General features: G+C 41.7%; 1 protein-coding gene across 1 annotated transcript in view; it reads right to left on the reverse strand.

Annotated features, from left to right (window-relative positions):
* Positions 1 to 13209, reverse strand: part of TTC27 (tetratricopeptide repeat domain 27) — a 302320-nt gene that overhangs the window by 141400 nt on the left and 147711 nt on the right. Inside the window, exon 9 of the mRNA XM_030196512.1 lies at positions 2244 to 2310. Coding sequence (XP_030052372.1) covers positions 2244 to 2310 — 67 coding nt within the window. The remainder of the gene's footprint in view (positions 1 to 2243; positions 2311 to 13209) is intronic.

Raw genomic sequence — 13209 nt, forward strand, 5'->3', positions numbered from 1 at the left:
ACAGGGAAGCTGAATTTTCAACACAGATATTAATTTGCTCAACCCTGACACTTACTGAATAACGGATACTGTTTAGTGAAATAAACAATTTTCTTTTTTACTTTACTAATGCTTTCACATAGTCCTATTCATAACAATATAATTTGAGATGCATACTGAACCATTCAATTTGGAATTCTAATGTCTTTCCATCAGATTGCTAGTAATTAAACACAAATGATCATACATTTTTTAAATGATGGGTTTGTGTTTCATAAACCTTGATAGAGTTGTTTTCAAAAGGCTTGATCCTCTCAATGCCCAGACCCACTCTCTTGTAACTCTCCAAGTTCTGACACACTGGCCGAAACTTGCTAGATTCACAAATGCATTTCTACCATTAACAGAAGAGGAAAGCCTTGGGGGAGGAGGAGGGGGTGTATGGAGAACAGTTCCATTTCAGATATTTCATGAAGTTGGTAAAATGGTAAGAACAGCCAGAATTTAAGAGTTTTCTTCCATAAAAGCAGCAGTACTTGTAAACTGACTTGTGTACATTATGGTATTACTAGCCGTTAAGCCCGTTAAAACGGGCGAGATTTCCAGCTACCCTCCTCGCCGCTGCTACCCCCCCCCCTCCGTTCCAGGCCCCCTGCACTGACCTGACAGCGCCCCTCACCTCCAAGTGAAAGCGCTGCAGGCAGCAGCAGATCGCTCTGCTGCTGCAGATCTGCTGCTGCCTGCAGCGCTTCCACACGGAAGTGAGAGGCGCAGTCAGGTCAGTGCAGGGGGCCCAATACGGAGGGGGGCGGGAGCGGGGGGGAGGGTGGAGGTTGGTGCGCTCGATGTTCGTTTTCAGGCTCCAGCGGCAGCATCCGACAGTCCGACTGTTTCCCTCTCTGTTCCGTCCTCTGACGTCATCACGTCTTGACGCGAGGGCGGGACACAGAGGGAAGTCTCTACTGCGCATTTGCAGGTGAGTCGGCCACTTGCCATTTATATGTTTGATTGCTTTCTCCCACTTTTGATCTTAATCCCAAGTAATTCCTATATTCTTCCTACAGTTTTGTTTTTAAGCTTTTTTTAAAATAAAAAGTAGGAATAGAATAGAGAGGGGAAAATAACAGGAACCAGTGAGCCAAAGATCCACAAAGACTCAAATAGGAAATTTAATGGTCTGACATGAGGAGAACAAATCCATCATAAAGCTAGAGTTATGCGACACAAAAAGGATCAGACTTGACATGACTGTTTTGACAAACACCTATGTCAGGAGTCATACAATACCAAGGATGATATCACTTTGTGCTAACGCCTTCCTAATAACTTATGTGTTTTCAGATCTGAGTAGTCTCAACAATAGAAGCTCGCTATATAGTGAAAGTGACATCGCTCATTGGATTGTATGACTCCTGAGGAAATTATTTCTGCAGAAACATGGCCACATAACTTGTAGCTTCATGATTGGACCATTACATTTCTCTGGGTATTTTTGAATCTTTGTGGATCCTTGGCTCACTGGTTACTGTTGTCATTTTTCCCTCACTCTTCTGTTCCTCCAGAATTTTCCTTGAGGTTTGTATTCTTCATTTTTTTTTCTTTTTGCTTTATATAAAAAGCATACATCTTGTTATAAAAGTAGTTTCAACAATTTTACACATCAATGTCTCAAATGTAATAAAAATGACAAAAAAGCATTCTTTAATCTTATTTTTATTAGGCAATATTTTCTCTTCAAAACTCTTCTTTTAAGTTCCTGTATTCAACTGCACAGAGTGCATTATTATGTTTAGTCTTGGTTCCCTCTCAGAATGTGTGTTTGTTCTCCAGAAATAACATATTTTGGTAAAGCCTTGGTCTTTACATGGATTCTGTGGTCTATTAATTTCTAAGTATATAGTTACTGGAATATCTTTGTTTTATTTTGCATGAACTTTGAAGGGAATATAATGCTTAATAACTGCAAATAACTTGGATTTGTACAGGATTTTGCAAATCCCACTAGGTCTGATCTCAGGATATCCCCTAGAATATTCACAAGAAATTAGTACACGCTACCTCTAGCAGCCAAGTCAGTTTGTATACAGCCTGAAAAACAGACCTCTTAAAGGTTCATGGGGAATCAGACTTGGTGCCACTTAGTCCATTAAAACTGGTACCAATCACAATCTGTTTTGTAGCTAACCATTACTATGTAAGTTGATAAGTAAAAATACTACTTTAAAGACACAATAGCCTAAAATACAAAATATGAGCCTACTTACTGATGTGAAAGCTAAGAGTTCCTCTTCCGTTAGCTTATGTACAGGATTATTCTTCTGGAAATCTGTGCTGTAACACAAACAACATTATGAAGATTATAATAATAGTTTTTTGGAATCATGAAGGTGATTTCGTATTTTATGTAAATCTGTATTGTTGCGAAACTACATTTATTGTTGTACATTGATTTGAAATGTGTTAAATGATCAAGAAGTACAATAAAATGAAATGCAACTGATACACACAGGTTGTCTAAGGTAAAAGCTGCTGTTTGGTTGATAGTCTCCAAAGGCAGGCCCAAACCTATGTAAATCATGATTATGCAGAATTCTTAATATAAAAATAATATACTACAGGACTACCTTTTGTTTTGTTTTTTCTAGAACATCACCACTATTTGACACTACATGTTGGCAGTGCAATGTTTTTCATTATTTATAACCATCACTGGTATTAAGGGAGGAATTCAGCTAGCAGAAAACCTCTGAAAATCAGCTGTTTTACCTACCTTCCTCTCCCAAATTGTTCACATTTTTGCTGGGACTTATCTTTATACCTCCGTGCTGCTGAGCCGAATCCTCTCGGGTGAGAGGATCGAGGTAGGCCTGTAAAACTATTGAGAACTTGCGATAAACCTCGCTTCCCAGGATTCAAGATGGTGGCAGAACAAGTTGTGTTTACTGTCCCCGCAGGAGACTGCGTTCAGGAAATCACAAGTGTAGTGATGGTGGTGCTGGCATACAGCTTAAATAAGCTGCAATCTTAATGAAAAATTTGATAGCGACCATCAGCAGTTGACGGAGGTGGAGCAGAGGGTCTCGGCCCAGGAGGATGCGGGGGCGTACATGGCGCAGCAAATCACTGAATCGCACAAGGAGGCCAAAGACCTCACTAACAAACTAGAGGAACAGCAAAACAGGCAAAGGAGGAATAATCTGCGCCTTACAGGATTTCCCGAATCAGTGAAGGACATTGATCTCTACAATATATTTAGTAAGTGGCTGGTGGAGCAGCTGGGGCTCCAAACGGATCGGGAGCCTTACGGGTGCAAACGTGCACATCCAATTAGGCCTAAATTAGCAGAGCAAAACAGAGCATGTTCGGCTCGGTACCTCAACTGGAGGGAGAAAGAAACTTTGTTAAAAGCGTATCGAAAACATGGCCCGCTGACTTATGAAGGAGCCAAGCTGCTGTTATTTAATGATTATTCACATCGGGTGGCGGCACAAAGAAAACTCATGGCACCGCACTGCTCAGAGCTGCACCATACAGGGATTCAGTTTGCTCTAATTTTCACAGCAAACCTGCAGATATGGCATGTGGGAAGAACAATAACTTTGCAATCTCCGGAGGCGGCAAAATGCTTTTTGGACAAACGGAATGGGGCAGTGGGAGGACCTTAACCTAATCCAAAGCCTTGCACTATGCCATCGGTATGGGCAGTTAATAGACATGGCTCAGAAAATTGATTCATGATGTCTGCACATTGCATCTAAATCTCAAACATTGACTGTGGATAATGCATCAGTGTTTCCTGCTCTTTATTAATGTTTCATGCCTAAAGGCTCATTTGGAGGTTACTTGGTCTGTGATAGAAACATATGGGTCTTTCCCTGCCAGCATGTGGGGGATTTTGGGGGTCCAGAGCAGAGGAGACTGAGCTCTGCTCCCACAGAGGATGCCCTTTTTATCTTGGTGCTGAACTGGAGGGAATTGCAGGTGCAATTTTTTCTTTCAACTTGCATGCCTGACTTTGAAGTGTATAACGGGGGTGGGACATTTCTCAATGTCTGGGGGATCTGGGGGTCAGGAGTGGGGACATGAGAGGAGGCTATATGTTGGGGGACAATGCCTAAGGTTTTGATGGGGAGATAGTTGGGGGGGGGGGAGGGAGATTTGAGAGGGAAGGGTAGGGTTGGTGTGTTTTGCATGGGGAGGAATGTGGTAGCTGCCTTTAGTTCTGGAGAGAAAGTAGTGTGAGTGGAATAGAGAGAGACTAAAAGTGTATGTGGGGATTTTTTCTGCTTCTCTGTCGAGCTTAGTTGGGACGCCTAACAGGGAGGGGTTTGTATAAATGCTGCTATGGCTTAGCTGGGAGGCCTGACAGGGGTTTATATAAATGCTGCTGTGTAACATCTTATATTCTTTAGGGTAATGCCTGACTTAATTGTGATAACCCTAGATGTCGACGGCATTATATCCCCAGTTAAGCTTACAAAGGTATTTAATGTCTTTAAAAAAAACTGCATTCAGATATTGCGCTTCTACAAGAGACACACTTACTAGTAGAGAACATCTGAAACTCAAAAGACAGCCTTTAGTGGCAAGAAGCGGGGGAGTGGCCATTCTGATGCACAAACAATTACCATTTCACCTACATAAGCAGATTCAAGATAAAAAGGGGAGATGTGATTTAGTATTGGGCGAACTTTGGAGAACAAAGATGCTTTTATTCAATATTTATGCTCCAAATGTGTATAGTCAGGTGGCAGGCCATCTAGCAGGGTGCCTAGAATATCAAGTAATATTGGGGGGGGGGGGGGGGGGGGGGGGGGGGTTAACATAACAGTGAACCCCAAGTTAGACTGCAAGTCCCCCAAAAAAGAATGAGGGCCCATGAAAACAGGGGAGTGAATTTTTGGCCCAACAGATTAATTTGCTAGATATATGGAGGGTTTTGCATCCCTATGAACAAAATACACTTTCTTGGAATGCCCTCCCGCGGGAGGTGGTGGAGATGAAAACGGTAGCGGAATTCAAGCATACGTGGGATAAACATAAAGGAATCCTGTTCAGAAGGAATGGATCCTCAGAAGCTTAGCAGAGATTGGGAGGTGGGGCTGGTGTTTAGGAGGCGGGGCTAGAGCTGGGCAAGACTTCTACGGTCTGTGCCCTGAAAATGGCAGATACAAATCAAGGTAAGGTATACACAAGAAGTAGCACATATGAGTTTATCTTGTTGCGCAAACTAGATGGACCGTGCAGGTCTTTTTCTGCCGTCATCTACTATGTTACTATTCCAACACAAACAATGTCTATGCAAGATTGGATTATATATTAGTAGATGGGCATTTTTTTTCTAAAGTACAAGAGGCAGAGATCTATTCTTCTACACTCTCGGACCATGAGCCTGTGGAGGCATTTCTAAATTTCACTCAGAGGCAGAATGTACAGCCTTGGCTTATGGCTCCCCATTTATATGAAGATTTAGAGTTCAGGAACTACCTAAGAGCTAAGTGGTTAGATTACTGTGCAGATAACAACACTCCTGATGTGGGCCCAATTAACTTTTGGTACGCATTGAAGGCAGTGCTGAGAGGTCATACCCTGTCCTATGCTGCCCATCAAAGGAAGACGAAGGGGAGAGAGAGAGTTGCTTGGATTGACCCGAAAGCTGCAGCAGCTTCGGTGTTCCCACATTGCTTATCTTGATGCTCAATCTAAAGTAGAATATCACTCTATTAAAAGTCAGATCGAAAACCTACTGCATAAAAAAAAAAAAGCTGTACAGGCCCTATAATATCAGAAATTTAAGCTCCATAGGTGGGGTGGAAAAACAGGTAAACATGGCTAATTTGGTGTGTCCAGATAGAAAGAGACAATTAATCACCTCCATCAAAGACATGCGGGGAAGGTAGTATAACCAGGAAAGTCAGAAGGTAGAACAATTCATACGATTTTATACTAGTCTATATAGCAAAAGAGAACGGGATCCCGCTGCTGTTGATGGCTTTTTCCAGAGCGTAGAGCTACCAGCATTTATGGTGTAACAGATGAAACTTCTCATGGCACCCATAACAGCAGTGGAATTTATTACTAGTATTAGGAATCTCAAACTCACGAAGGACCTGATGGGCTCGGGCCTGAATACTATAAAATTCTTCAGGACGTGATAACCCCACCACTTAGTTGGACGTGCAATGCTGTTGCAGAGGGAGGCAGAGGGATACTGGAGAAAGTAGCGCACATGGTATTGCATCCCAAGCCAGGAAAAGATCCAGAACAGGTGGCGTCCTATCACCCAATATCGTTAATGAATCAGGATATGAAGTTTTGGGCCTCCACTTTGGCCAGCAGGGTAAATGTTTTCTTACCACCAATTATACATCTCGACCAGGTGGGCTTTGTTCCAGGCAGATATGCCTCTATGCGTCTTGCAAGGATGATGGGTGCTTTGCATGAACATAGGGGTAGTGTGCCCTCTCTCTCCCCTACTGTTCTTGCTGGCAATTGAGCCTCTGGCTGTTAAGATACGGGACACATTACATGGTTTGTTGGGCGGGGGGGAGAATGTCATATTAGTCTTTTTGCAGATGATATACTTTTATACCTTGCTCTATCCCAGCTGCACTTGGAACCTGCATTGGCAATAGTGCAGGAGTTTGGGCTTATCTCCGGCCTCAAAGTTAACTGTGATAAATCTGAACTTCTCTTGCTGTCAAAAGGGAGTGGGGCCCCATGGCATACGCAGCTAACTATACCTCCTAGTACAAAACCTATGCAGTACTTGGGGATCTATTTAAGCTCGAACCCTGCTGTTATGTATCATTACTTATTTCAATCAAAAAAATCATCAAATTAAGATCCACCTTATCAACTAACTCTTCTAATTACGAAACATTTATTGATTACTTAGACCCAATTACTGACGAATATCCAGCTGACCGAATATGGACAAATTTCAACTCCCTGAGGATACAGTCACCCAAACGATTAATAGATTTACCAAATCCCATTGTAAACTAGATGCTTGCCCTAGTCATTTAATAAAATCTGCTCCTCAACGTTTTTTTAATCGATCTCACCCCCTATTTAAACCATATGTTCCAACATGGATCCTTTCCTGCTGACAAAGGTAATATATTACTTACTCCAATCCCCAAAGACCAGAAGAAAAAATTAAATGGCATAACTATCGCCCAGTTGCATCCATCCCTCTTGTAGTCAAGTTAATGGAAAGCTTAGTAACTAAACAACTTAATGATTACTTGAATAAATTCTCAGTATTACATGCATCCCAATCCGGATTTCGTGCTAATCAAAGCACTGAAACAGTTCTTATAACACTCCTAACTAAATTCAAACAAATTATCGCAGCTGGCAATAATGTTCTACTCCTCCAATTCAACATGTCCAGTGCGTTTGACATGGTTAACCATGGTGTTCTATTAAACATCCTTGAATACTTTGGACTGGGTGGAAATGTATTGAACTGGTTCTACAAATTCCTAACTGTAAGATCTTATCAAGTGATATCTAAGTCGACCATTTCCTCACAATGGAGACCTGGATGTGGAGTGCCTCAGGGATCGCCGCTTTCACCAATTCTCTTTAATTTAATGATCTTTAATTTAATGACGTTGCCACTAGCCAAATCACTATCCAATCAAGGCCTAAACCCATATATTTACACCGATGACATCACAATATACATTCCATTCAAGAGCAACTTATCAGAAATTACAGATAAAATTAATACCAGCTTCCAAATCATTAACTCATGGGCTGATGCTTTCCTACTTAAACTCAATGCAGAAAAGACTCAATGTCTTATCGCAGTTTAACAAGTCTAATTACGCCAATATTAATACACCATGCAACACTCTCCCTATTGTGAATAACTTAAAACTCCTGGGTGTTACTATTGATCAAAATCTCACCCTTGATTGCCATGCGAAGAATGTGACAAAGAAAATGTTTTTTGCTATGTGGAAGCTGAAAAGAGTGAAACCTTTTTTCCCAAGGGAAGTATTCCACAAACTAGTGCAATCGCTAGTACTGAGCCACATGGATTACTGTAACTCCATTTTCGCAGGATGCAAAGAAAAAACCATTAAGAAACTCCAGACTGCCCAAAATACCGCAGCTAGACTCATTCGGAAAGGCGAGGTATGAGAGAGCCAAACCCCTCAGAGAAAAATTACATTGGCTTCCACTAAAAGATCGAATTACATTCAAGGTTTGCACCTTAACCCATAAAATCTTCCATGGAGAAGCTCCATCATACATGTCAGACCTAATTGACTTACCTGCACGAAACATCAAAAGTTCATCACATACCTTCTTAAACCTCCACTACCCCAATTGTAGAAGACTCAAATAAATACAAATCACTACATGCATCTACCTTCACATACCTCTGCACAAAATCATGGAATAAACTACCAAATGCTATAAAAACAAAGCATGACTTAACAACCTTCCAGAAGTTATTGAAGACACACCCGTTCGAAGAGACTTACAATAAAAATCCTCCTTAATGACTTGACTCCATTTTACATCTAAACCAACTAATACTGATCCATTCTAATTTGATTATTTTAATCATATTATCACTATTGGTCATTATATCTTACCTGTTTTATTTTGTGTTATGTAAATAATTCTACTGACCTATCTACCTAATTTCTTACACAGTAATATGTTAAATTAGACCATACCTCTTACTCTGTTTATGATTATACCTTTTGCAACATAGTGTAAGCCACATTGAGCCTGCAAATAGGTGGGCAAATATGGGGTACAAATGCAGCAAATAAATAAATAAATTGCAACACACTGAGGCCTTTGGAGCATATAGAAAAGCTATGTCAGGCTTGGAAAGATCTTCCTTTGATGCTTTTGGCCATATAGCATTACTGAAAATGGTTGTGGTCCCAAAATTACTTTATCCCCTACAGACTATGCCTGACGCGTCGGGATGAATTTAAATTTCGCTCAAATGTATCCCGGTTTATCTGGATAGGGAGGGCTCTGAGAATCAGCACGAATAAACTGTTTCTGGTCAAGACTCAAGGAGGTCATAACTTCTCAGACATCCAGGCGTATAATGGTGCCACTCTGATGAGGTGGATTAATGAGGGATATACTGGAAAAATAAAGTTTTTCCCCCCCAGGGTGGGTAGAGGGATGGAGTCTCCCATTTCATTTTTTTAATTTGCTGCACTTTCAGGAGGGTCTTGCTGTGAAACATCACCCTAAACTTCTTTTTATATCCCTGTTGATAAGGGCGCGGAGGTGGTAGAGGAAGTTTCAAGGTAGATCAGGGACTGTGTCCTCTTTTATGCAGATAGAGGGCAATGCCAATTTTCAGCCTGGGACAAATCAGTCTTTGTAGATTGGTCCTCTCGAGGATGTTTGTCCCTAGATCAGCTGCTCAATTTGAGGGGGGGGGGTCCACTTTCTCACAAGTACAGCAGTCCTGGGGATTACCCAACAAATATATGTTTTCCTATTTTCAGCTTCAACACTACTGGGACACTCTAACTAAAGAGACCTTGGGGGACTTGTCGAAGGGAAAGTTGGACATCTTGTTTGCCCAGACACCAGCTTCCCTTAACAAGCTCTCTTACTGGTATAATAAAACTAAAATCTCGGGGATTACTGTGTTGAGGGGGAAAAGGTGAGGGGATCTTCATCAGGAGATCACAGAACCCCAAGTTTTGTCACTTTTTGATGTTTTGAATACCTATGTTAAATCTGTGGAATTACAAGAAACTCAGTATAAAATCTTGTATAAATACTACCTGACTCGGGAGCGGGAAGCTAGGCTGGGCTTGTGTGATAGTGAAGTATGCCTTAAATGTAAACATCTGATTGGATCCTACATACACTCATTTTTGGAGTGCTCCAAGCTGCTAATATGGGGCCAGGCTTTGTCTTTATTGGAGGCAGCATTGCCCTGTTCAGTGGAATGGGACTACAGAACTTTGCTGGAGGCACAGGGACTAACTGGACCACAGTTAGTTGGTTTCTGTACAATGGTCTGCGCTTCTAATCAAGAAGGTGACCCTTATGCATTGGATATCGAAGGAGTCTCCACTTTTGCAGCACTAGGCAGTGAAAAAGAAGGAGCTTGAAAGTTTTGAAATCCTCATGTACCACACATTGATAAACATAACTATGTGGCTTTGTGGCACACTTTTATGAGCAATTTAGACTTAGATACATCCACTCAGTACACTACAATACCTTGAGGCAGAAAAGGGGGTGGGGTGACTGACCATTTGTATGTTTGCTTGTGTGGTTTGTGTTCTATAGTGAGAATGCATGATGAGAATGGGTGTAAGGTTGCAAGGTTGAGTGACTGTTGGTGGGAGATAATTCAAAATGCTACTGATTGTCAATTGACCTGATGCATCTAATATAGCCTGCTGAAGAGTTTTTTTCTTGTTAGTCTCACAGGACCTGTGAATACTGTTTTGTATACATAGATATGAGACCAGTTAAGATTGCTGGTCTATTTTTGTTTATTTCTATGACTGTTCACACTTTTCAGGGTTAAAAAAGAAAAATCATCTCTAGATGTTCTCATGATGGTTAAATAGAAGGCATAACAAAATTCATTGTTTTCAAACTTACAAAGTTACTACTAAGTTCCCAATCTTTCTATGTTATTTAAAAAAATAAAGATATACACATAAAAACAACGGGCCCAATATTCAATTTAATTGAGCAATTTAATTGCCCGGTTAAATCGCTTCTGACCACTTAAGTGCCGATATTCAGAACTTGAGCAGTGCATGGGAGCAGCCAGGTCCTAACTGGTTAGCAGCCATATTCACACCACTAATTGGTTAGGCAAGAAACTAAAATTTAGGGCAGCAAAAAGGCTGTCCTAATTTTAGCTGCAAAGCTAACTAGGCACCAATCTGAATATTGGCCACTGCCCAGATAGCTTCTGGGTTCCAGCACTAGCTGTCCTGCATGCCCCATGACCCCAATCTACTCTCCCTCTCACCCCACATATAAGGCTGCCCAAGGACCCCAGCCCCCACCTCCATAGGCCCCCCAGGTCTACCCGTGAATACCTGGTAGTCCAGTGGGATCCTATGAGCAGGGGCAATGCCTACTCATTCTTGTATGTTGTGGCAGTTATTGTAAAATGGCCGACACAACCGCTAGGCCAGGTGGCTTTTTGAACTTTATTTAGCCCTGGATATTCAATGCCAGTGCTCAGAAATAGCCCAGCATTGAATTATCTGGGACTAAATCTACCCACAGCAATCAGCATTTTAAAAAACACTGACTGCCACAGACTGATTATCAGCCAGAACACCTTTATCTGGACACACCACATGGGAAGAGTATTCATGGACAGGGGAGGGGGAGCCTAAGGCCTCCACAAAATGTTCCAATGTTGAATCAACATATGCACGGCCCATGTGGGCTGTTGAAACTATTGCACTTACAGTAGGCCACAGTAAGTATGGAACAGAGTTGCAGCATTTCTTGTTGCCTACCTTTCAATATGTCAGGCAACAGCAAAAATTCACTGAGTAGCCACAGCAAAGCAGTCCATGGCAATCAATCAGAGTAGGCACAGAACTGCCAGTCCCTGTGATCCCCTACCCTCTCAACTCACATGCTTCCTGTTTCAAAATGGAAAAGTACAGGTAAAGGAGTGACTTTGGGGGCCTGCAGCACTGTGCATGCTCTGAGTACCCGTAATTTCTTCTGCTGTAAATCTAGAAGGGAAGAGGAAAGGTAGGGGGCAGAGAAGGTAAAGGAAAGATGAAATGTGACAGAGAAGATGGGGAAGAGATAAAAGGTAAGGATAGAACACAAAAAAGAGGAGGAGTGCAACAAGAAGAATAGAGCAAAGGAAGAAAAGGTAAAAGACGAAAAATGAGAGGAAAGGGGGATAGATGAGAAGGGAGAAAAGATGAGAGATAGTGAGTGGGACGTAGTAGCTAAGAAGGGTAAAGGAAGTGAAGAGAAGGGTGAGGGATAAATGAGAAGAGAGAAAAAGCAGGAAAGTAGGGTACAAAGAGGTAAGGAGGAGGGGTAGAGGATAAGAAATGAGGAAGAGAGGTTAAAGATGTGAGAGAGGGAAAGCAGAGCTATATGAAAGGTACTGAAAGATGACTGATGTGAGAGAAATAAAGAAGGGGCAGGAGAATGGATAATAAGTAGGATAAATAAAAATGAAAGGGACAAAGGAGAATAACAGAAACAAGGGAATACCTGAGGAATACCTGAAGAAGGAGCCGATGGGCTGGGGTAATATACGAGAAGTGGAAGGGCAGTGGTCCAGGCTGAAAGAAGCTACAAATATGGCCACAAAACTTTCTGTAAGGAGAGTAAATAAAAGCAAGAGAAAAAGGAAAATGATATGGTTCTCCAAGCAAGTGGCTGAGAAAATAAAGGCTAAAGAGTTGGCGTTCATGAAATACAGAAAAACTCAAGAAAAGGAACACGGAGAAACTGAAAGAAGCCAAGAGAGAGATACGTCTGGCGAAAGCGCAAGCGGAAGAACAAATGGCTAGAAATGTAAAGAGGGGTGACAAAAATTTCTTCATGTGTATTAGTGAAAGGAGGAAGACTAAGAATGAAATTGTGAGACTGAAAGATGCTGCGAACCGCTATGTGGATAATGATGAAGGAAAAGCAAACTTGCTAAACAAATACTTTTGTTCTGTTTTCACTGAAGAAAATCCTGGAGAAGGACCACGATTGATTGGCAAAAGTACATATGAGAATGGAGTGGATATAGCACCGTTCACAGAAGCGAGTGTGTATGAACAACTTGAAAATCTAAAGGTGGACAAAGCCATGGGACCGGACGGGATCCACCCCAGGATATTGAGGGAACTCAGAGAGGTTCTGGTGGGTCCTCTTAAAGATTTGTTTAATAAATCCTTGGAGACGGGGGAGGTTCCGTGGGATTGGAGAACAGTGGATGTGGTCCCTCTTCACAAAAGTGGTGATAGGGAAGAAGCTGGAAACTACAGGCCGGTAAGCCTCACTTCAGTTATTGGAAAAGTAATGAAAGCGATGCTGAAGGAAAGGATAGTGAATTTCATGGAAGCCAATAAGTTGCAATATCCGAGACAACATGGTTTTACCAAAGGTAAATTGTGCCAAACGAATCTCATTGAATTCTTTGACTGGGTGACCGGAGAATTGAATCAGGAACGTGCTATAGATGTAATTTACTTAGATTTCAGCAAAGCTTTTGACACGGTT

The sequence above is a fragment of the Microcaecilia unicolor genome, chromosome 3 (genome assembly GCF_901765095.1).
Source record: "Microcaecilia unicolor chromosome 3, aMicUni1.1, whole genome shotgun sequence".
Classification (NCBI taxonomy): Eukaryota; Metazoa; Chordata; class Amphibia; order Gymnophiona; family Siphonopidae; genus Microcaecilia; species Microcaecilia unicolor.